The 24,832-nt window shown below is 42.0% G+C and overlaps 1 protein-coding gene across 2 annotated transcripts in view; it reads right to left on the bottom strand.

Moving 5' to 3' along the window:
* Positions 1–935: 935 nt before the first annotated feature.
* RAPGEF5 (Rap guanine nucleotide exchange factor 5) overlaps positions 936–24,832 on the bottom strand; it is a 242,475-nt gene continuing 218,578 nt past the window's right edge. For both annotated transcript variants that reach the window (XM_015447640.3, XM_065542208.1), the window contains 6 exons: positions 22,923–23,013; positions 19,541–19,591; positions 18,642–18,729; positions 13,633–13,697; positions 8,233–8,287; positions 936–5,136 (listed from right to left, as the gene is read on the bottom strand). In XM_015447640.3, the coding sequence (XP_015303126.2) occupies positions 5,021–5,136; positions 8,233–8,287; positions 13,633–13,697; positions 18,642–18,729; positions 19,541–19,591; positions 22,923–23,013 (466 nt within the window). In that variant the 3' untranslated portion in view covers positions 936–5,020. The remainder of the gene's footprint in view (positions 5,137–8,232; positions 8,288–13,632; positions 13,698–18,641; positions 18,730–19,540; positions 19,592–22,922; positions 23,014–24,832) is intronic.

The following is a 24,832-nucleotide window of genomic DNA, read 5'->3' as shown; positions in this document are numbered from 1 at the left end:
GGAGGGAAAGGGCAATTTGAAAAGACTGTCCTGAGAGACTGTATTAGTCAGCTGAGGCTACATTCCGCTGAGTACGAAACCACTCCCAGACCTCAGAGACTTCTAGTGTGATGTTTGATTTCTCACTCAAGTTATATGTCGTTCACAAGCCAGGGCTCTGCTCCATGTTTCCTGTGATCCAGCACCCAGGCTGATAGGGGTGCCTTCATCTGGAGCAGTGCAGGTCTCACAGCACAGCAGACATGGCAGGTGCAGGCTACCGCATAAAGCTTTCACAGACATGTCTCCCCATTTTTCACTGGACAGAGCGAGACACTGGGCTACTCCTGGGTTCAACAAGATGAGGTTTATAATCCTCCTGCAAGGGGGAGATGGACACATGCCAAAGGCCAAACTTGACCTCGGTGGGCAAGATGTACACATTTCCTGTTTATGCAGAGAGAAGATGCTGAATACTCATACAGTCTGTGCTAGTGTATATACTGCCTGGCATCCCACTGCCCCAGAGCATCCTTATTACCCCTGTGTTGCTCCATCCACTCATGGCTTTTCCGCTGTCAGGACCTCTATCCTGGGCCCCGGGTATCATCACTGGGCTGGGAGCTGCACTAAGTATCTGGGCTGGTGAGGGACAGTTCCTGGTCTTGCTCAAGTGGAGTGAGGCAATGACAGTGGTTGCCGGATTCCCCAAATTTCAGACTCTGAGAACACTGATGCAATTTCCAAAATAGGGTGTTTAGGTTCTGCAATAACCCAATGGCAGGATAAGTGATTTAGGCTTCCACGGGCTGCCTGAGAACCTCTTCACCTACTTGTAGCTCTTTCAGTCAGCAAATGACTTCTGAGTTCCAACTCCCTGAGCATCACATGCTGCCAGAACAGAGCTATTTAATCCACACACATCACAGAGAAAGCAAGAAACTCAGAGGCATGAATAGTGTCTTTAACATAGTCTCATATTTGGAAAAGCAGTTTAAAAAAAAACAATTGAAAATACAAGATAAGGTAAGGGTTACTTACATAAGTTTTAACCTTATATTGCTTGGCCATTTTTACATATAAATTATTGCTTACTAGCTTCGATAAATACACAGCACAGTCATATATATATATATATAATATATATACACAGAGGCAGAAAGCATGGAATATGGGAAAGAAAACACTGTTAATGGCAATTCTGGTAACTCAACAAATGTTTCATATTTACCAGTTCTTTAAATGGTGGAAAACTACCAAGTGTAGTCCCTGAGAAGTTAGGTAGACACCCTGATGGCGGGTTCTCTATCTTCTAATTGTTAATGCAAGCTGACAATATCACAGCAGCCCTAATTAATGATACATTAAAAGGCAAGATTTCTTGCTTCAGGTCACTGATTTCATCCCAGTATTTAATAACAGTGTAATACGAATACAATAAATAGACTATGCAAATAAATATTACTCTGCTAAAAAATGTTTAGTATATACAGCTTTGCTTTATACAGTAATACATTTTCATCTAACTTTTTGGCAATTTTTAAAACCATCCCCCCCCCAACCAGTTTTAAGCAAAACTGGCCCACTCGCTAAGAAGCAGGCTGAAATTTTAAGGACATGTTTTTGAAACATTTAAAAGAAATCTTGTGTTGGACCACTGCAGAAGACCTGATCATCCCCATTTTAATGTTTTTGCCCAGTTTCTGAGAAGTCTGGATTGGCTGTGCCATTTAGGAACATTCAGTTCCGGATCTGCGGTGTCTGTGCTGGCCAGAACAGACTTGCAGGGCTGGGATATGGGTAGCAATGAAAGCCCAGCTCCAGGGATAAGAAGTCATCACTGGTACCCTCTCTTTCATGCCACGATTTCTCCTCCACTCAGAGGCGAGTATATATTCATGCAGCATCCCCTCCCTGTGGACTAGGCAGTGTGAGCACTGACCTTATCCACATGCTTCTAAATTTGGTGTATGCTCCACACTACCTGTTTGTGGTTCTTGCTCTAGGGAAATGAATTTATTCTAAACATAATTAAGGAAACTAGAAAAAGTGAATGCAGGTCACATGTATCACTACAATCATTTGGCAGTTATACAGATGACAAAGAGCAAATTCAAAACACCACACTGAAGGGAACACCTGCAAATGCGTATATAAAAAAATTTTTTTTAATGGCAAGGTTGTGATTTTGCCTACGGAGTCCTGCATTGTGCCGTCTTGTGCTAACTTCTAAGCAGGGCTAGTTTGCTGGAATGCTGACAAATCCAAAGACCCAGAGGACTGTCTGGGAGTTGTGCTGTAACAAAAAGAGCCCACTTAGAAGTGCCCCTGCACCACCTGGTGCCGAAGGTGGCAGATATAGATTTGCAGAGTGAGCGAAGATTTTATGCAATAATAAAACTCCAAATGAGAGCTGGCAAAGAGCTTAGCCATCTTCTAGACCACACTTCTGGCCAGAACAAAACCTATTCTGAAGAGGCCTGGGTGAATATCCAGAGAGGGAGCGTGGCCCATCCTATTAACAAGGAGCGCTCAAGCCCTACCACTGTCCACCAGTGAACAACTCAGATTCCTTAGAAAAAGCTTTCTGTTGAGTAAAATCTGGTTCTCACAATTTGGGCTTGAATTCTTTAATTCCAGATCTAAGATTCTGCAAAGCTTTGAGCTGTTGCCTGGCAAACCTCTAGAGACAGTTGTTAAACTTCAGAAAGATGTAGAGATTTTAGACATTCAGAAGACAAGGATGGAAAAGCAAATCTCAACTGCACAAAATCCTCCCTTCCCTCTGCTACCCCTAGGACCACTTAACCATGGCTGGAGGAAAAGGCGAACAAGCATCATTTTCTCCCCAGCCAGTTTCCACCCACGTCATGTGAGATACTCTGAAGTCACTGTACAAAATGCATTTAAACACAACATTTGTGTAGCTTCATCTGGCTCGGTGTGCATATCTAACTTGGGGTCTAAGCAGCCCGCAAAATGCTGAAATAGTTCTCCGTGGAAAATTAGTCCCCTAAAGGTAATGTTCTACTAGGAGCAATGTGGTTCTAATGTAAATAAAAATCTGAACTGTGAAACACAGAAACAATGTCAGGATGGCCTTATATGATTACACTGGCCAAACCTTAGTCCAGGGCATAGGAAAAAGGTGAGAACACGTGCTTGTGCTGTAAGCCCATGCTATCGTTAGTAACTGCTTGAGGAGGGCTTTGAAGGGTTTGCTCAGCCCAGCTGTGAGGGAAGTCTGCTGTCCGGTTCTCATGGCTCTGGTGTCCTCCCGTGGGCCACATTCCATGACCAGCAGCATGCAGCATTTCTCTGAAGGGACCAGCCCTGGAGGATGCCCTTCTATAAAACCCCGTAAATGTTCAGGACTGAAGTTTTACATGCTGGGCCGAACTAAGTCTCTCTCAAAGTCCTCTCAAACCTTCTCTCCACATGGTTCCTTCCAGCAGTATCTCAAGCTCAGTGTGGTTCCTGAGCCCAGGAAACAGCACTGCTATAAAGATGTCAAAAAGCATTGGACATGCCTCATTAATGAGGATGAATGAGGTGTTGATGAGACAAAAAGGAAACAGGTCTGTGTGGGCATGAAAGAGATGAACAGGCAGGAAGAGCGAGAAGTGCACCAAGACTCCTGCATTTGGAAAATGAATGGACCAGGCCCTTGCATTTTAGCAAGGTGACAAGTATCTAGCAGGCAGGGGTGGATTGCATTATTTTGACCCATAGGCTGTTTTGTTCATGTGAAGGTTGAAAGAAATCCTCTACCCAGTCCTTGAAAATATCAAGAGGTCTTATTTGCTGAAGGAGCCTCAATTGGTAAAAATGGGAATAAAAAAAGATTTCAGAAGACTCAGATTTTGGGGGAAAAGAAGGCAAATTATAGAAAGGCTCCCTGCTTTGGCTGGTAGGTGGACTATAGGACTTCTAAGTCACCAACATCAATCAGACACTTGGCTATTTCAGGGCATTTTCCATTTGCCAAAACACTGGTAATTACCGCTATCTTATTACCTAGAGAATGCTAAGTGCTTTACTCATTAAATGTCACTTAACCTCCCTGTGCTGGCTGCTGTCATTCCATAGTGTGGGCAAGGAGCCTGTATGAGGTATGCAAAATGCATCATCAGGCACAAGAATGCAGACTTTTGTGACTCTGTCACCTCAGTAAGCAGTTAGTGAGTGTCTACAATGTGTCAGGCACTGTGCTTTTTCAAAATCATATTATGTCCAATAAAAGATAAGAGCCTGCTTACAAGTGTGAAGAAAATCCCCAGGAATTAAACAATGAGTCAATCTCTTGAAGATTACTATTTTTCCTTACTGGCAAAGCAACTTCATCTACCTTGCCTATAGCTGCAAATCAGTTGTACAGAAACTAATTTCACTTGCAAGCATGTGTCAATAGTTGATTGTGGTGCAAAGTGATGCACACCTGGACATTGTTCATCTGCCCAGCAGAGCATGAATGCTAGCTACAGCCCTCACTAACTCCCTAGACACAAGTGGCTTTTGGTGATATCATAGGTTGTATCAACAGAAACCTCTCCTCCCTGGAGATCTAGGGATGCTGTCTCTGTCATCAGGTGTTCAAAAGAATGACTTCTTTGACAGCTTATGGATAGTAATCTAAAACTAGGCAATGTAAAACTCCTTCCTGTTCCATGCATGCTCTTAATGAAATATTTGGTCATTGCATGTCAAGATGTCGTTGTCTTGTCTTGATGCTGGCACATCTCATACTGAAAACTGGACTGGATCAACAATGTGATCATAAGAAACCAGCCTTCTCCATCTCAAGAACGCTTCTGACTCTCCTTCTGCCTTCTTGTCTCGAGAGTAGCATGGAGAGGCCTCTCCCCCTCTCTGGTGGCTGACATCACTTCCTGAACACGCTTTGGCTGGCTTTCCTGTGAATGTCTTGGGTTATACTGATAAAACTCAGCAACTTCTTTTCTCACAGGAAAGCAACGTGCTTGGCATAGACATTCCCGTAGCTCAAAGTGCTGCAGACACAGGGGAGGTGAGGCAGTGGGGCTCACACCCGAGGCTCGATCCTGTGTGAGAGCTCGAACAGGGCCTGCTGGCTGTCAATGACATATAGATGATTAACATAGGACTTTAACTCTTGATGCTCTTTTGGACACAGGTCACCTGTTGTTTAGAGGGGGGAAAAAAAAAGACAATCTCAGGAGAGCAGTAATGCTATATCTACATACCAACAAAACCCTACACTAAGGCTGAGTAAATGTACCAGGTGGGTTCTCATTAGTCAGAATCCCATAAGAGGTGTCCTTGTCCTAAGGTAGAAATGCTTTTTCAGCTCAGAATGGATTCCTCAGGTCAGGCAATCAGACCGGCAGGCTATTTATAGCATTTATTACCTAACATTGTATGTTATTTAGAAATTATGTTCTTATCTTACTCCACAGATGGGGAAACTGAGCACAGTCACGCAGCAAGTAAGTGTCACAGCCAGGATTCGGACCCAGGCCATATGGTTCCTGAGTCCTTCTATGTAGCCTTTTACAGCAGTTACCTGTTTAAACGGCCAGCATTGGCTCCTATATCTCAGCCTAGAAGCATTGAAAAGCGCTGATAATGTGTTTAGCATATGAATGCAATCACTCTTTTTTTGTTGTTTAGATTTTGTACAATTCTTTGGTATTCTCATTTTTTGGAAAAAAAAATTAATGGAGCAATTGAATGAACAGATACAACAGAACAGACTCTAAGATGTGGTTAACAGATGAAATTGCTTCAGAAATTATGTGTATGGACTAAAGTCTACCCAGAGAAGGACAAGACAAGGGGCTTTTCCACTCACATATCTAGGGCAGTCAAGGAATCGAGGGGCCAAAAGAGGCTTTAGTGCACTGTGGACACATCCACACCCTGCTAGCGCCCGTGCTGATAAGGAACCAGGATGAAGCAGCATGAACCACGGGGCAAGCCCATGCACCATAGTCAAACACACACACCGACAAGCAAACCATTTGAGGCTGGGGAACACTGGTCAAACTGCACTACAGTGAGACAATGGAAAGGTAAGTGATGAAGACATCATGTCCTGTTGCTTTGTAGATTATGCATGGGACAAGCAGGGTGAGCTGCTGGAGCTCAGCTTGAGCAGAGGGAAGGGAAATGCAGGAGGCTGAGCATTTTCTTATAGCATTTTTTTCCTCTTGTGAAACCCCCTTTTTTCTCCTCTATAACAAATGCATCTTATGAGGAAATAATTTAAGACCTGTATGACGTGAGTGGCTTATAATTCTTAGGTTTAATAGAACCAGGCTTCCTAGTTTCAGCAAGTAAACACACTAGGAGTTAAAGTTTATACCATTCCACCTGTTTGAAAGTAACAAAAAGCTGTTTTATTCCAGAATGCCTTCTCTGGAAGATGTTGAGAAAGTGCTTTTCATTTATTAAACATTGGTTTGGATAACATGATGCTACAAAGGTAATTTTATTGTTAATTTTCAAGCCTTAAAAAGATGGCACAATGGATGGTTCTAACCATAGCAACTGACATCTGCATGATACTTTATAATGCATAAGTGACTTGATTAACATTTTCATATTTTATCCCAAATGCTGACATGGGTTTACTATGCTCATATACACTGTTAAAATGAATTTGGATAATTCGGTTCCCAAACTGATTTTTAAAGATACTGTATATAAATATTAGAACACAAACTGGCTTGATAGTTATTTAAATTTCTCTTTTGCTTAGTGCCACACAGAGGATTACTCTCTGATGAGTGGGGGGTTCAAGACAGGTTCAAGGCCACACAAGCTAGTATAACTATCACCTTCCTGTCTATACTTGGAGCCTATATAAACTAGAGTTCCTTGGTTAAGTGAGACTGATATCTTAGAATTAGTTGAATCCCCAGTAAACACGTGGGAAGCAAAGGAGGATAAAAGCAACATGAAGCTGTACTCATCAGCATTATGCTTGTACATTTCAGTGAATCTCTGTGATGATGTTATGATCACTATTTTTATTGTAACTGCATTGTACTTGTATGCTTAATGAAGAATTATATAGGTACATTAAAGTGGTACTAATTGATGTGAATATTTAGAAAATTAGGTCCTGTATTTATAAGTCTCCTTTTCAAAGAGAAAACACAATCCACACAGAAGTCCAGTTCCTAACTTACTTTGTTGGGAGACAATATTGCCAGCCTAGACCAGCACTGAACAGAAAAAACTCTTAAGTACATGTACCCAATTGTTATTAGTACTTTTCTTGAGAAGTAGGACTCTGATTTTCTGCTTTATATATACTTCTATATTGTTGAAAAAATTGTTTTACAATGGGCATGTCTTACTTAAAAAATGAAGTTGAACTGAGTGGTTGCCTTGGATTAATTTATAATTGTTGAAATCAATTTTCTATTTTTTATTACCCTTTGTATCCACAGGATCTGCAGAGGGCAGAGGAGAGGACAAGGAGGTAAGGCAGACTCAGTCTGAGTAACGGCTAAATAAGTGAATCTCTCTGAGTCTCTGCTTTTTGCTCTACACCTACAGGGTTAATAATCCCCATTTACTAGGACGGATGTCAGGATTCCATTGCCCATGTGAAAGCTCCTGCAACTCAATAAAGTTGATTTCCTTCCTTCCTGCAATGTTCTAACACCATTTAAACATAGCATAAATTATGACTGAGATTTAAAATGGAACAAATATTCCTACATACATTAGTCTCAGTGGGGATTCTACAGAAGTGCTCAGAACCACACTTTTGCAGCTGAAAGGCAGCTCCAGACAGGAAGTTTTCGTTGGAGAGGAGAAAAGATTCTGGAAGGCTGCTTTAGGCATTTTTACAAGCTATCGTCCTATTCCAGGAAGGCTCCACGCAAAGAGGTTAGGGACAAGGTCACCCCTGCTCAACTCACCAGTGATTTTTGAGCCAGTAGGCAAGCAAAGCAAGACACTGTGGGGACAGGAGTCAGCGGGAGTTGCTGGGAGGTGGTTTCTGAGTGCATAAAGTCACTCTTCGCAGCATAAACTTGCTGCCATTAGGGGATAATAATCTGCCACATCTTGTCTTCCTCTGCATCCCAAACATGCAGTGAGGAAACAAAGAGACAATCTACTATATATATACAATATGCATATGTATATACATATGCTAGTTTTCAATTTGTTTAAATTGATTACCACCCAATACTTGTGACCACAGTTGGTACCAACGTAGAGTCAATTTACATTCTGCACCTGACTTCCATGACTCACCAAACTGGTTAGTCCTGCAGTGTCTCAGGGTTCGGACAGTGTCTGCGATCATATGCTGTAAGGTAGAACAGGAAACACATCAATAGAAGGGTTGCTGAGGGTGTTACTGAAGAAGCCGTGCCTGCTAGGATGGAAGGATGATCTAGCAGCACTCTTGGCTGTAAACAGAAGAACTGTATTTGGAGCTGGACATAGCTTTGATTCTGCTGAGCTTGGATTATCAAAAAATATTTAGTCCTTGTCTGCAAAAACAGTAGCACCAGACCAGGTGAGGTGGCTCACACCTGTAATCCCAGCACACTGGGAGGTGGGCGGATCACGAAGTCAGGAGTTCGAGACCAGCCTGGCCAACATGGTGAAACGCCATCTCTACTAAAAATACAAAAAAATTAGCCGGGGATGGTAGCAGGTGCTTGTAATCCCAGCTACTCAGGAGGCTGAGACAGGAGAATCGCTTGAACCTGGGAGGCGGAGGTGCAGTGAGCCGAGATCATACCACTACACTCCAGCCTGGGTGACAGAGTGAGACTCCATCTCAAAAACAAACAAACAAAAAACAGTACACCCAATCCGGGTTGCACAGGTTCTTACTGAGCCATGAGAAAATACACTGTAGAGAAGTGCAGCCACCCCCGTACCCACACCCCACCCCGGCCCCAATCATCCTGTTCACATTTGTGCATGTTGTTTCACTTCAGGGTAAGTGTCACCTCCTCTCCAAGAAGCCTTTCTGAGATGTCCCTCCTGGACTTAGAGGCTCCCATCTCAACATTTCCACTGCTCTTTGTACAGCACCTACTGGCTTTGTGTCATTGTCATTGCTGTTGAACTTTTCGCCTCCTCTACACCAGGTACCACCAGAGGGCTCTGCATGTGCAGAGCCTACTATATCAGACACATTGACTTACACATATGTGCTGAATGGAGGTAGGAATTTTTGTAGATTCAAAGGTTCGAGTATCTTAAATTGTAACTGGAAATGAGATACAAAAGATGAACATTTTCTAAAACATTAACATCTTTTTTTTTTGAGATGGAGTCTTGCTCTGTCACCCAGGCTGGAGTGCAGTGGTGTGATCTCAGTTCACTGCAACCTCTGCCTCACAGGTTCAAACAATTCTCCTGCCTCAGCCTCCTGAGTAGCTGGGATTACTGGCATATGCCATCACGGCCGGCTAATATTGGCTAATTTTTGTATTTTTAGTAGAGATGGGGTTTCACCATGTTGGCTAGGCTGGTCTTGAACTCCTGACCTCAGGTAATCCACCCAAATTGGCCTCCCAAAATGCTGAGATTACAGGTGTGAGCCACTGCGGCCGGCCGACATGAACATCTTTAGAGACCATTTTCTGTTCGTAGTTTATAGTCACGTACAGTCTTCAATATTCTAATTTAATTTGTTTCCTTGAAGTCCTCACTGATTTCCAGGCAAAAGTCTTTTTTTTTTTTTTTTTTTTTTTTTTGAGATGGAGTCTCACTCTGTCACCCAGGCTGAAGTGCAATGACACGATCTCGGCTCACTGCACCCTCTACCTCCCAGGTTCAAGCGATTCTCCTGCCTCAGCCTCCTGAGTAGCTGGGATTACAGAGGCACGCCACCACAGCCAGCTAATGTTTATATTTTTAGTAGAGACAGGGTTTCACCATGTTGGTCAGGCTGGTCTTGAACTCCTGACCTCGGGATCCGCCCACCTCGGCCTCCCAAAATGTTGGGATTACAGGCATGAGCCACCCTGCTTGGCGGGCAAAAGTCTTCTTTAAATGTACGGCTGCTTTGGACAAGATCCCATCATCTTATACTTGTGTACCTGCAAGAGTCTTCTAGCTGTCTCTACCACTTTTAGTTTTTCATGTTGAAGGAAGTGGCATTTTGGAAGCATATACATATATGCTATAGGAAGAACTAGAGTGCAGGATGGTCTCTTCCAAAATGCTATGTTAGCTGGCTTAATTACCAGAATAATCTCTAAATACTATTGTCATCATGTTCTAGTTCTCCTGAGAATCAACAGTAGCTCTCCACTTTGTTTCGTATCACAATACAAACATCATCCTATTATTCAAGAATTCATATCATTATCTGGTCCTCCAATGTGCGTCAACATCTTTCATGTCCCAACTATACACACTGAGCACAGGATCACCATATACAGCAAATCCTCAATGAATTATTTCTGAAAGAATATTCAACACTAACAAATGTTCTTAAAATTCAGAAGAACTACAGAAACATTATTTGAATATGACCTACTGATTGAATTGTTGTCATAACCATATTTCTAATGCACTTCTATTCAATAGTGGAAAATTGAATAGGACAGTGATTATTGCAGTAGCTCAAGCTGCATTTGTAAAGGAAATGAGACCTGACTCATGTCTGTGCATGTATTGTTCGGTTTCCTTCCCCAGATTTTACCACTTTTCCCAGGTCAGTTTTCTCATTTTAAGCTCTGGCGTCACATTGATTTCTATCATATGCCATTTGCATAGCTTGTGCAGGCTCAAACTGATGTAAGGCTCGGTACTGGGTGTGGCACTGAAATCTGAGTTCTGGTCTTCATCTTTAGGCTTTCTAAAGGGGGAGGGGGTAGACAGGGTAAAAGATGATGCCCTTAACATCGACGGATAAAGAGAAGAAAAGAAACCATTTGCTTCTTCTTATGAAACAGTTTGAGATGAAAACATTTCCAGTTGCTGGGGCAGCAAGGAATGTAGCATAAAGAACAGAAATCTCATTAGACCTGATGAGGGCTTCTGGATTTTCATGGGGTCTGACTCAATGTGTTGGACTGCATCAGCCAGATAAAGATAATACACTGTTAACTGGCTTAAGTTAATATCCATCATGAGGAATTGACTTCTCACAAGTTAATTCACTTAGGTTCTATTGGTTCATTATTGTGAAAGATGATCCTGTTTTAGCTTTAGAGAAACCCAGTCCTTTGCTAAGAAATATTCCTTGAAAATAGTGTTTCTCCTAGAAAGGTCAGTCTCATTCTCCAGCATCCAAGTGTAACACAGGGCTATATATGACAAAACTCCTTTTTGTCTTGGACACAGTTTTATCCTGTCTACTCTGTGTAAGGAGGGGTCAGCATGAGGCGTGCTGTGGACCAGGAGCTCACTGGTCCCGTGGGCGGAGCCTGCCCTCTAAGGAAATGATGACCCCATGCCTGCCTGACAGGCTTGCATGTGCGCTATGTGCCTGTTGTGTGCATGCTGAACTGCACCCATTTCTTCAGTTTTATAAAATAAAATTTCTCTTAGGAATTTAAAATATTATTTATGCCATGCTATTCCCTTAAACTTTCTCAAAGAATTAGGGGTATGATGATTGACCCTAATAGAAGTCATATCATTTAGACCTCCTTTGTTTCCAGCTCTATGGTTAGTTGGCAGTCTTGGCATATTTGAGAGCTGGCATTAAGAGGCTTCTGCTGGATTACTGGAGACAGCAGGGGAAGGCCACAGATGCTGGTTAAAAGGAAGGTGGGAACAAGCTTTCCACAGCTTGTTCCCATTTGTGACTTTACAGACTTGTTCAGGTTTTTTTTTTATCATCTTGTCACTTTGATGGCACTATCTGAGGGAGAAATGACATAATGAACTTAACAAATTCACTGGTTCACTTTAAGGAGGTCAACCTCATGTCTGCCCTCAACAACAGGCAACAGCCAGCTGATAGAGTTCAGTTGTTCTCCCACAGCCCCTTGGACTAGTCAGGGGAAAGGATTGCTCAGCCTTTCCCGGGAATTCCACTTGGTGTGACACACCTCATCCCACATCTTCACAGATGCTCCACAAAGCTCATGTGTTGTTCTTAGGGAGATGTGCTGGTCAGGAGGCGAAGTAAATACTGACCCAAGGCTTCATATTCCCGCAATTGTTTCATTAATCCCAAACGCCAGGGATTAACCTGCTTAGAGGCAAGAATTCTAGTGCCTGCAGCCTTTCATTGTTAGTAAGTGCCCTGTGTGATCTTCAGAATATCACACAGCAACACAAAACACGTACAAAAAAAAAATAACACTTTATCCATTTCTGGCTCTGTTGGTTTGACTGTAGCATCTAAAATAACTGAGCTCTGATTCCAGAACACTTACTGCAGAGACAGACTTGAAAGTGTATTGACAAATCCACTTAGAAAAGCACTAGCCATCCAGTGATTGTCTTCAGTGTGGTTAAAATGGAGATAAAGCAAGATATTCCAAGACTGTATTCTATATTCCAGATGCTTGGGTTTTGGGGGTTGTATAAGAGCCGACTACACTGTTTCCAAGCTGCCTCACCCTACATGTGGGGAGTTGGCTGGGTGAGCAGAGCAATGTAGTTCTGAGGCAAAGGTCAGGTGCCAAGCCTCAGCGGGACTCATCAGTCCCTACTGTTCTTTGATCATAGTCTGTGGTCCCTGCCTCACTTAACCTCCTCTCAAGTGCTGACTCAGTCTCACAGGGAACCAGGGTCAGTTTCTGCAAGAGTTCACACAAATCCATCACCATTACTGAAAAGGTCACGCAAAGGTCAGGATCTGTGGAGCAGTGTTACTAGTATCGTCTTTAACCATGAAGGACAGTTTATGACACTAAAGTTCATCTGTCAGATAAATCCATTCCTCTGGCAGTCAATGGGTCTCTTTGGAGTACTTCTATTTTACAGTTGCTCAGTTCTAATGGGTAACCCCTCCTTTGCTCAAGGGCAAGTCAGAAAGGCTTGGAGGGGCCCACCGTATTACAAAACACCTGGGAATGTCCTGGAAATCATTCAGGAAGCGGTGTTTCAGAAACATTTAGAGAGGATTGCCCTGGGAACCTCTTGCTGGAGGAGGGAGGGTACTTTGCTTGAGCTGCTCTGGCCATGGTGCACAGGGGTGGCACCCTTTGTCAATAGGCTGATAGAGGGGTGGTCCTTCCCTTCACACAAGACCCTGCAAATTCCAGCCTCACATTTAAGCTTGGAGTCCTGAGAGACAAACATATATCCCCAGGAGAGGAACTTTCTCCCTCTGTGCCTTGAAAACATGCAGGCTGAGACACTGAGAGATGCCTGTAAAGCAATAAAACGTAATCTCCTGAGTGTGGATTCCTCCTGACAACAGCCTTACAGTTTTAGCTCTGGTTTGATCATAGACCCTCAATTCTTCATCTTATGATATTCCATTTTTAAAAACAAAAAGCAGATTTTCATATTTCATATTTCATATTTCAATATTTCATATTGCTAACATACTTGTTAATTGGAATACATTTTGTTGGCAGTGTACAACATGCAGCAAATAAGCTCCTTGAATTCGCCATGCATCCAATGGAGAAAAGTACTACAACTATTTGTTTCCTAGGGCAGGAAAGAAAAGCATACATTTCTGTTACTGTAAAAAACGGAGAAGTAATGAAATTTACATACCAGCTTTTCAAAATTGACAAGATTATCCAAAAATGTTTTATTTCCTTCATGAATAAATGTTACATCTGAAAATTAAAAACAAAAAGATGTATGTATCATTAGGAATGGATCATGAGTCAGGGCTGAAGAGGTCTAGGTACAATACAACTTATTCATTTTTCTTAAACATTAGGGATCATTCCATGCACTTGGAGAGGCAATTTGAAATTGGATTTATGTGTTATTTGATGTAAAAGTGCATAATTTATGTGTGTGTGTGTATGTGTGTATGGAAAAACAGTGTAATCTTACTGAAAGTATATATTTTGCACTCATAATGAAGTGTTTGACTTCAATCTGCTTAATATAAACTAAAGCTAGTCTATAACTTAATTATTCCATTATGTGTTTAGGTCAGAAGACTGAGCAGAAAAGGACTGAATACCCAGAAACAACAGGATTTTAGTAATTATGTGTTTGCTTTTTACAAATCCCTGGCAAAGTGTATGGGACCTGCTTAACTTAAAACAACTAGTTAAGATTTAGATTTAGATGTTTAAATTTAAATTTCTGGTTCCCAAAGTTGATGTCTGATTGTGTACCAGGAGTAAGTGAGGAAGGAGGCAGGCTTGAAAATGTCAAGATATCTAGCCCCATTCGACTAGTAGAAAGCAAGCATCACTGACGGAAATAAAAGGAGGAAAGTACAATGAAAGTGCATTTTCAGAGGAAGAGAAAGTTAAATTTGATTTGAGGCTCACTGCATTTAAAATAACTGAGGATATTTATTAAATATCTCCTGTTGGCTGCAGTAAACTAAAGAGTGATTCCTCGAGATATATAGATTTGGAAATCAGTTACATTAAATAAAGGTAGCAACTGAAGCTCTGAGAGTGGATGACTTAGCCACAATTGGATCAGAGGGTGGATGACTGAGCATCAGGGAATCCTCACAGACAAATATCACAAAAAGAAATATACTATAATTTAAAGCATGTACAAATAATCACGTTATATTTCAGACATTGAGAACCAACCAAATAAAAACAGCCTTCAAAAATCTTGTAAAAATAACCTGATAGAAAAGAGGGGAAAAGAATGTCTTAAAAACTCCTATAAATAGAAAAAGAATGTATTTGCTTTTAATCAAGACTTTTATTCTGCTGGTCCCTAAGGGGTAATTATGAGATAGGTACTCCTAAAACCTGCTACCAAAATACTGGGCCACAAAGCTTTTACTGTCACCAGGAGGTGACACTAGTTACACAGTTACAGCACACACTGATGCAACTCTTTCCTCAAGGCGTTATACACAGCTTCCGATGTGGACGGCAATTTTTTCAGCTTCTTTTCCTTTTTTTTTTTTTTTTTTTTTTTGCTTGTAAACTGATGTCCTAGTAGGAAAACGGTTCACAACTCATTACACAGTCTCCTGACAAACTCTCTGGTTATTTTATTATCTTTTGAAATTTTGCTTTCAGAAAATAATTACAAGCTTTCATTCTGTGACACAGTATTTAGAAAAGAGAAGTCAACACAGGTTGTACCTTTTCTGTGTAGCAAATGCAAACCTGTGCACACTCTGTCTACATTAAACACCACCTGAAGATCTGACCTCTACTAACTCTCCAAGAATTCCAGATTCCAAACACCGTCTCAGAGTGGCTTAGTCCATTTTCCCTGCATTACAGGTTTATCCCTCACCTGCCCCTCACCCCTCTTCCTAGGGATGATGAGGAGGGCAGTGGCAATAATGACATCTTATATTTATTAACAGTGTTAGACATGGCTCTAAAGAGCTTTAGCTGCATTAACGCATAAGGTAAGTTCTAGGAGGTAAGCCTGTGAAGAAACTAACGCCCCAAGGACGTCTATGGCCAACCCATGCTCACAGCTACAAGTGTCAGAGCCAGAATTCAAACAAAGGGAGGCTGGCTCCCCCTCACCACTGCGCCTCTCCAGGTACCTCAAGTGGAAAGGACTTGGCTTTTCTTGCTATCAGGTGCAGTCAACCTGCTCAATTTACAACATATCAGCTGCCCCTGCAACAGTGAAAGTGCTTCCCTCCTCACTCCCTCCAGGCAGTCCCTCCTGCCTTCAATCTCTCCTCTTCCTGGGTAGTCCCTCTCCCTCTTAGCTCTCAGTAGAGTGCGTGCAGGCTCTGTTGAGGGGCCAGGGCCTGTCAGGCTGGTACTGTCTAAGCATAAGGCAGGGAAGGTGCCAAGGGTGCTGACCAGGTGAGAGGGGAGAGAGGCTGGAAGGGGTTGCAGCCTGGGAGAAAGGGAAGAGTTAAACTGGCTACAGGTTTCGATGCAGTTGAATGGCAGGTGCATGACACGGAAGGTAAGAGAGAGAAACAAATGAGAGGTTGGGCTGAAAAAACCTAGGATGTCAGAATTTAAGTCATGGGACAAGAAGCAGTTTTGGGGTATGAGAAATTAGCAACTGCCAGGCCTCTTTCACCTGGAGACACCTGAACACACGCCAAACATCTGAACTAGAACTGCTCCATGAAATGACTTTGAAGAGATGGCAAGTGGAAGAGGAGGAAGAAACATTCAAGAGCCCCAACATTCCTTTCCTTCAGAGACCCGCACAAATCTGCAACAATAAACTCCACTCTAAGACACATACACGAAACCCACCACAGGGACCCCAGTTTATCTTCAAACGACGAGATGATTCACTCCATCTCCAAAAATAGCACACAATATACGACTCCTTAGATCCTTAGCTCAGCTGGATCTTCTCCCCAGCACTTAGTGCTTCCCATTCATCCCTTTCTGACCAAGAGTCCACACCACCGTAAGGGGAAAGTACATCAAAAGGCAAGACATTCAAATAAGAGAGAGGAAGACTGAGGGCTAGAAGGATTCTCAGGTAATCCACTTACTTGATAATCTGCAGGCTTATTGGGAACTGAGTTTCAAAAAATGCAGCATAGGGGGCCTAATCCTTCCTAAACACCAAGGAGTTCAATTTGGTCCCATTTTTCTAATTAAAAGCTACTCAAAGTAGGAGGCACAAGAGAGGAGGGGAAAAAGAGCTTCCACTAAAAACTAAGTTGGTTGTTCTAAAATAGTTCACTGCAACTTTAAATTATATGATTAAAAAAGCTTAAGAATTAATGTTGTATGTTTTTGCCAAAATGTCTCATCTTAGGCATAATACACATTTTTTATATTTTCATCACATTTTCTTTGGAAATTATCTCAGACAAAAACAGTAACTTTAAATACCATGAAGTACTAATACTACACGTCTTTATAATAACGAAAAATTAGAGAAAGGAAAACTAAGTGCTTATTGAAATTCAAGGAAGCTTCTAATAAGAAAATAACAAATGTTTATTTCTTATTCTTTTGATATGAGTAAATGTGTTTTCAGTAGAAAAAGGGAAATTTGTCTGGCTGCCAACAGAGGTCTCGATAAACTCAGCAGAGCAGAAAATTGCATCCAAGCTAAAATGTAAGTGTGAGACACTTGACTGCATTAAATATTTTGGGGGAAAACCACTAATACATGGCAGAAGGCTCTGTTCATATCTAATGAAGTTAAAGAAATATTGTCAACTAATTTCTCATTACTTTAAAAGTATGTATTGTTTCAAAATTTTTTCTTCCTACAATCAATTCCTTTCCTACATCTGTCCTACTTTCTATTGTCTTTATTTGTGTCTAAATGACCCTAAGTGTTACTTCCCACCTGCCCCCTCCCACCCTCTAATTGAAGGTGTTTTATTCCACAAATAAGAAGCACAGACCTGAATACACTTCTCTTAAAAGCAAATAAATATGAAGAGTCAAATAAACTTTTAAATTATTATTTGGGCACCGCAGTGTCTCTTTCACGCATTTGTATTTAACAGAATCTTTTCAGCTTGGATGAAGCATCTGTGCATATCTATCTCCATTGTCCTAATATTATATTCTTGTTTCATAGAGATTCTTGCTTCATATTAGATGAAGGAAGACTCAGTGAGTAGCTACAGGATGTACAGCAACTCACAATAATTTTCCAAGCCCTGGCTGTTCTTGAGAGAAACTGAAGAGGAAATGTCAGCTTTATGGGGTAGGCGAAGGGCATAGGGGGTGGTGGCAATGGGAGGAAGTGGAGAATGAGGATGGCCAGGCCAACCAGCAGTCCAGTTCCCAAATAGCTCATTTCCAGAATCACGTGCATAGGTCCAGCCATCGGGGCCTGGCTCAGCGTAAGTTACAAGCCTCTGAAGAGAAGAGGCTGGATGAAAGAGTATTCCTACAAAACCCCTCGAAGGAATCAAAATATGGCCACGGATAATGCCCAAACCCTTTCCCTGGAAAGTATACAGGTAAAGATTTACACTGAATGTCAGGGATATACACCGGATTAAAAAGAGTTTCCTTTTATTAATCCCCTCAGTTTCAAAGCAAGATCACTGAGATCTCATCGATAAATTTAACATGTTTCATGACGAATTATTTGGTGCTTAGTGGAGCGTGGTCAGTGGAGTAACTTGCAGCTATCAAAAACTTTCCCAACTCAATTCCACTGCTGAAAAAAGGAAGTACGCTTCTCCATCAACACTTTTCAAATGCTATATTGCTTGTATTGACCAAAGGTACTTCTCATACAACAGCAAATTGTGGGCTGCGTCTCTTACGTTTAGGTTGCAAAAATAGAACATGATTGATTACCATTTGGGTTCTTTATGCCAGCCTTATTCTTGGTTGAATTCAGTGGATAGTTAGCTCAAAGAAAATAACACAGGGCTTAGAAGTAGAGTAAAAGAAAAACACAAACGTTTCCAGTGCCAAGTTTTGTGAGTCAAGTGAAAACGCTTTGGTGTTTGCTCCAACACAGTTATGTATTCTAGGTATCTCAAAGATAACCAGCTATTTTAAAAACAATCACAAGGAAACATAATTAGGTCTGAATGTCAAAATAACTGTAAAGAGACAAACTGAGAGTCCCTTTTTTGCCCTCAATAGTTAGAGTAATACATTTCTAGAAGATGAAATTACATGGCATAAAAGATAGAAAATCATTACCTTTAAGCAATAAGGGCATGAAAGGGATTTTTGGTGGCTTCATCTTTTTGAATGCATCTCTGTAGGCTTTGTGATTTAGGGAAGGATCCTGCCGAACCAAGCAGATTACAAAGAGAAAGAAAAATCAATGTGCTATAGAAACAATTCTAAATCCACTTCTGCCATACAATTTGAACATGACTTAGATATAGAGAGATTCCTCCTAAGAACAAAGTAGATAAAGGTTTCCTAGGAGAATAAACTCACTAAATTAGGGCTGGGAATCTAGGCAATGAATGAAACTCAAGTTATTGGTTTACAATAAAGGGAAATGACCACAAATGAGAGACATCTTTTGATTGCCCTATTATTTTCCTCAAAGAGCTCCTTTAAGTACAGTTTCCTCTGCATAATATATGTCATGAGTTAACCCAAAGTCTCCTGTTAGATAACTACCAAGAAAATCTGTCCTTGTAACACACAGACAATGCAGAGAAAACAAGAGAATACTGTTTTATTGTACTCTAAAAAGAAACTATAATTAAAAAAAATCTCAATCTGAGAAATTGTAAAAAGGAGAAAAGGGAAAAAGAATAATGCATGAGACACTAATTGCATGCTAAATTAGTTATACTGATTAATTTTGCAGGCTTTGAAATGGACTATACTTAAAAGCCTGCCTTCTGAAAAATAACACTAAAAAGATTATTTTCACTACCTTTTTAGAAGGAGAGGAAGAAGCATTAACTGCCAACTTGCTTCCCTCCATAAGAAGCAAAACTAGTTTCATACACAAGTAAACTAGTCTAGGTAGGCTACCTGACACGGTAGAGTACAAATACCAACCACTGTAATGTAGAAAGAAACTAGACCCTAGCGATTATTTTGAAGAATAAGTCCCCTTTGGCTCAACTACTTACTGTTAAACTTTCAAGTTCAGAGAAAAGTTTCTTAAACTTCCCAGGGATTTTCTAAAAAACAAACACAAACAAAAAACAGAAGGTCACAGAAGATGGTTATTTTCAGAGGCGTCGAAGGGAGTTTTCATTACGTTATTTGTGCCACACTTCTGAACATAAATACCTCTATCATCTGTTCTACCCTGATTGCTTCTCATTACACAATTTTCATCATCCCTTTAATGTGATCTTCCTTAGGAATGCTGCTTAAAACAGCTTAAAATAACAGCCACATGATTCAGGAATCTAGTTGGTTAGACATTCTACATACTGGTGGTCCATTTTATAAAAACTTAGATTTCAGTTCCATACCCTACCTTTGACAAATGCTCTCATCTTCTTAATAGTCTTCCTGAGTGGGAAATAATTATGTTGGCTGACATTCTTAGCATAAATGATGTAATTTTATTTCACAGTATTGGGCTAAATAGTGAAGGGCCAGGAAGACCTTAAGTGACGAAGCCTGCACTTTAATGAGTGGAATCACTGAACTGAGGAGCTCAACCATAACACGTACCATGCAAAGTGACAGGGGATAGAAGCATAGGCCATCCTCCCAAATAAAAATTCAGGCCTAAGGAAGAAGGGCCTGGAATGTTCCAGCCTGCCTTTAACATGGCTAAGTAAAAAATTGGGTGCCTTTCAATATTGACTTAGTAATATTTGTGGTAAACAGCACACATTTAAAGGCAGCCTGAGTTTGAACTCTGACTCTGCCCTTTCTAGCTATGTGGTTTGGTGTGAGTCAGCAAGCTCTGGGATCTGTTTCTTCAGCTGAAGATGTGGAGACCACTCATGAAAAGTACACGGTCCTTGGCTGGTGCTTAACAAATGCCAGCTATTAACACTAACAACAAAGCTTATGAAGATATTTCTGGGATTTTCAGTTTCTTTTTTTGTTTGTTTGTTTTTTGAGGCGGAGTCTCGCTCTGTTGCCCAGGCTGGAGTGCAGTGGCCGGATCTCAGCTCACTGCAAGCTCCGCCTCCCGGGTTCACGCCATTCTCCTGCCTCAGCCTCCTGAGTAGCTGGGACTACAGGCGCCCGCCACCTCGCCTGGCTAGTTTTTTGTATTTTTTAGTAGAGACGGGGTTTCACCATGTTAGCCGGGATGGTCTCGATCTCCTGACCTCGTGATCCGCCCGTCTCGGCCTCCCAAAGTGCTGGGATTACAGGCTTGAGCCACCGTGCCCGGCCAGGGATTTTCGGTTTCTAAAATGAATGAAAACAATGGGACAACTCCTATAATAATTAGACTTTTACATTATTTAGAGAGAGATTTTTTTTTCAATGTGATAATTTTGGATCTGGACTCAGTTTATCACAGCAAACCAGTAGTTTAATCTGTTTGGAAACTACACACATACCCCCGCAACGAACAGAGGACAAATTAAATGAGAAGATACAAAATAGAGATATTTGCAACTGATTCCAGTCTTTCTTCTGAGCTGCCTACCTGAGTCTGTGGGACATCCCTCACAAATGTCCCAGTGGCACCTCAAATTCAACATGTCCGAAGTCGAACTAAGTGATCTACTTCCAGAGGTCAGCCATGGAACAAATCTAGCCATGAGCTACTTTTAGGACATCAAGTTTTATTGGATTGCTGCCACGCCCCTTCATTTGTGCACATGCTACAGCTGCTGTTTCACTCCAGTGGCCGAGTTGAGCAGCTGCAACTGAGACCATGTGGCCTGCACAGCCTAAACATTTCTCCTCGCTGGCCCTTTACCAAAGCAGTTTACTGACCTCTGATCTATTTCTTTAAACCTACTTCTTTTCCTGTATTATCTATTTGGAAGTGTGATCACTTTCCATTCACCCAGTCATCAGACCTGGAGATCTTGCGGTCACCTCTGCCTGAGATACCCATCCCCATACTCCAGTAACTCCCAGCTGGACCTGGAAGGTGCTGCAGCTTGAGGCTTCTCATTCAAATTTTCTCAGCTACCCAGCGGCAGAATGAGTCCCTCCTCTTGCTCTGCCCTGGTCCAAGACTTCTGTCACCGCAGGCACGCTCAGTTCTCATGTAGCCATCCCCTGTCTGCCATGGCACTGATGCACTGCCCTGCACGTAGCAGGCAGTCAGTGTGCAGATTAAACATAAGCTGGTTGAATCTAATTGAGTTATTTCTCCTCTCAATGTTTTCAAATCAGTTTCATTCAAGGTTTAATTCAAACTTGCTCCCCACTGACCCTTGCCAGCCATTTGTTTTCCTCCTCCTCTAATGAACCATGGCATCTGTCACCTATCTCTTTCATCTTGCTTTGTGTGTGAAGGTCTTGTTTGCTGAAGCAGAGCAGGCAGGGCTTTCATTCCTTTTCTTTTGGGCCCCTTTAAGGAGCACTGACTCTGACCCTTGGGTCAGCACAGTGCATTCCTTCAGGGTACGATCCCTGACTGAAAGAAAGCAAATCCACAGGTTGCCCAAAGACCTATTCTGAGAAAAAGATAGCTGGCCTATCAGCTTTTCTCTTATAGGAGTCTGAGTAGGGAACCATGAAGAGAATGGCACAGTCAGTGATAGGAACTAAATCTGAGAGGACTGGGAGGGAGGCTGAGGAGACCACAGTGAGCCACGCGCAGGCTAGAGGCAGAGGCATCGTGCTTAAAGAGCAATGATGAAATGGTACATAGGGAGGTAGCCAGTCAGGAAGGAAAGGAGAGCGAAGGAAACAAAAGCCCAAGGAAGGAAGGTGAGGGGACCATGAGTGAGGCAGAGCCCTACACCTGTGTCTGGCTAAGTTTAGGGGCTCCCCAGTTTCAGGTCTTCCCACATGAATGTCGCAGTCCACACGCGAGACCTCGTGCGAACTTGAGTGGGCCTCTGCATCTCAGAACCCAAACAGCCTTCAGCGTGCAGAGCCAGGATGTGGGAGGTCTGACACTTTAGAACGTTTTGTGGATCCTCTTTAAGAAAAAGAATATAAAATTACTTTGCTTTCGCAAATTTTACAAAAATATGCATCATCCATGTGAACACATTGCCAGGGGCCCTGCAAAGTGAGAGACCTTGAAGCTTAAACTCGTTAGCATCACAGCAAACGCACTTCTGAGCACACATCATCACGCAGGGAGTCTGCGGGGACCAGCCTGGAGTGGGACCCGCACGATCAGGCAGGACAGAGGAGAAGACTAATTCTAGCTGGGGAGCATGTTACCATTTTTATCTAGTTCAGACACATTATACAACCATTTAAAGACCATCTGATCAAAAAGATCCCTACCACCTTGACACATGACTTTTAAACATTTTTAGTTTAGTGGTACTTATCTCATTTAATCCATATAAATCACTTTATTTCCATTTTATGCGCCCCCCACCATGGGACTCCAAGGCTCACCTCCCAGGTCTGTGACAGTCGACTGACAGAAGCAGTGTTGAGACCCATCACGATGGCAAAGAAAGAATTCAGGTTTCTCTGGGCTTTGCAGCTATAAAATAAAAGAGAGTAGAGGATACTTTGAGGAAACATTCTTTGCCCAGATAATCACAAAAGATAAAGCTGAAAAGACTCTCCTAGGCCACAGAGCTCAGGAATTCTGCCCTACGGCCTACGTGCCCCTTACTGCCCTTCAGCTGTCTCTAATGCCAAAGAAATGATTCCAAACACCGCAGCTCACCCTTACCTAAAGGAAAAGATCTGTGCTCTTGACACCCTCCTGATATTTCACAATATTCCTCCTTTTTAACCTATGTTGTGTGCATTTACAATTTCAACTGAGCACTCTTTTAAATTCATGTTTCTTTATATATGCCCCACTCTCCTTTTAACAGCTTACTAGTCCTGACTCCTTCATCAAAACACCTTTTTTCATTTTTTGACAGACAAGCCCTTCTCACCTCACAGGTCTAAGCTCCCCTTCCCATTAGATTTAGACACATCTTTGCTACCAACAAAATAGCTACTATAATATGTATATATTTTAAATATGGCATATATTAATGGGAATACTGTTCCACATTTCTCAGTTAAACAAGGAAATGAAATGTAAAATAAGATCACGTTGAGCTCCATTCGCTTCATGAGGCTATCCACTCTGCATAACATCAATCATGCCTAGAGACTTAACTGGTCAACATTCCACTAATTTCCAAAGCCAGCTAAGAGGGCTTGGAAAGGCAGGGGGAGCTCGGGATTTCAGGGCAGCCAGAACGATCTGGGAATTCCAGGCACTCCTTCATCTGGAGAGCATTAGAAAACAGCCTCTCTGAGACAGGGCTTTAAAATATTTAAAAAATTACCCCAATTACCCTCCCTTGATCGTTTACTATGAAAAAATATGAAGTACTCAGCAGTAAGCAGAGTGTGTATCAGGGGCCTCGTGATGTTTATTTAGCTTCCCTCAGTTACCATCCCTTCTGACCTCTCCACCAATGTCTCACATGGAATCTGGGAATAGTGTAGATCCTGCCTGCTTCTTCAGTTAAATACCATGTTATGTTATATACTATGGATTATTTACTATCATCATTAACAGCTATGTGATATTTTATCAAAAGAGCATATTATAGAACTTATTCCTCTATTGTGGACAATGATTTTCAATTTTCCCTGTTACAAAGAATGCTGGAATAAATTTCTTGTATATACAACTTTTTACTGTATTTATGATTTTTTTCCCCATTATGTTAGACTTCCAGTCATTCCACGATTGGTCAAAAGCTGTGAAGACATTAAAGGTTCTCGATACATATTACGAACCGCTGTCCCCCAAAGCTATACCGATCCCCAGTTGTACACACAGTGTATGAGATCACCTAGTTCAGAATCAGGAGAATGAGCTGAGATGTGGAGTAAGTAGGGAGACCCACAGCAGCTGTGCTCTGGCAGGCCCTGCCTAAACTGGCCTGCCCAGAGCTGGCCTCACAGGTTAGGTACTGCCTGAGTCCAGCTGCACATGGCTCCAAGCAAGGAAGGCTCAGGCCTGGGGTCATTCTAGAAGTTCCATCCCCAGGCACAGTGGAACCTGGAAAGGCCGTGCTGCCTCCACACCTCATGCCGAAGGTTATCTGGGGTGGGCACACATCTTGCGGGCACCTTGCTGCTGAGCCTCCATTGGGCACGGTCTGTCCCTCTCATGGTCCTCCTGTTCAGCTTTTGGCTCTGCCAGCAGTTCCTTAGTAAGCGTGAGGCCCTGTACCTTCATCCAAGCGACCCCTTATGTGCTTTTTTGCCAACTTTCTCCTGGATAGACCCCGCTTGGTATATTCCATGAATAAACTAAAACAAGATACCTCCCAGTCTGTGAT

This window comes from Macaca fascicularis, chromosome 3 (genome assembly GCF_037993035.2).
Source record: "Macaca fascicularis isolate 582-1 chromosome 3, T2T-MFA8v1.1".
Classification (NCBI taxonomy): domain Eukaryota; kingdom Metazoa; phylum Chordata; class Mammalia; order Primates; family Cercopithecidae; genus Macaca; species Macaca fascicularis.
The sequence above is the reverse complement of the archived record's forward strand: the minus strand, read 5'-3'. Positions and strand labels throughout refer to the sequence as shown.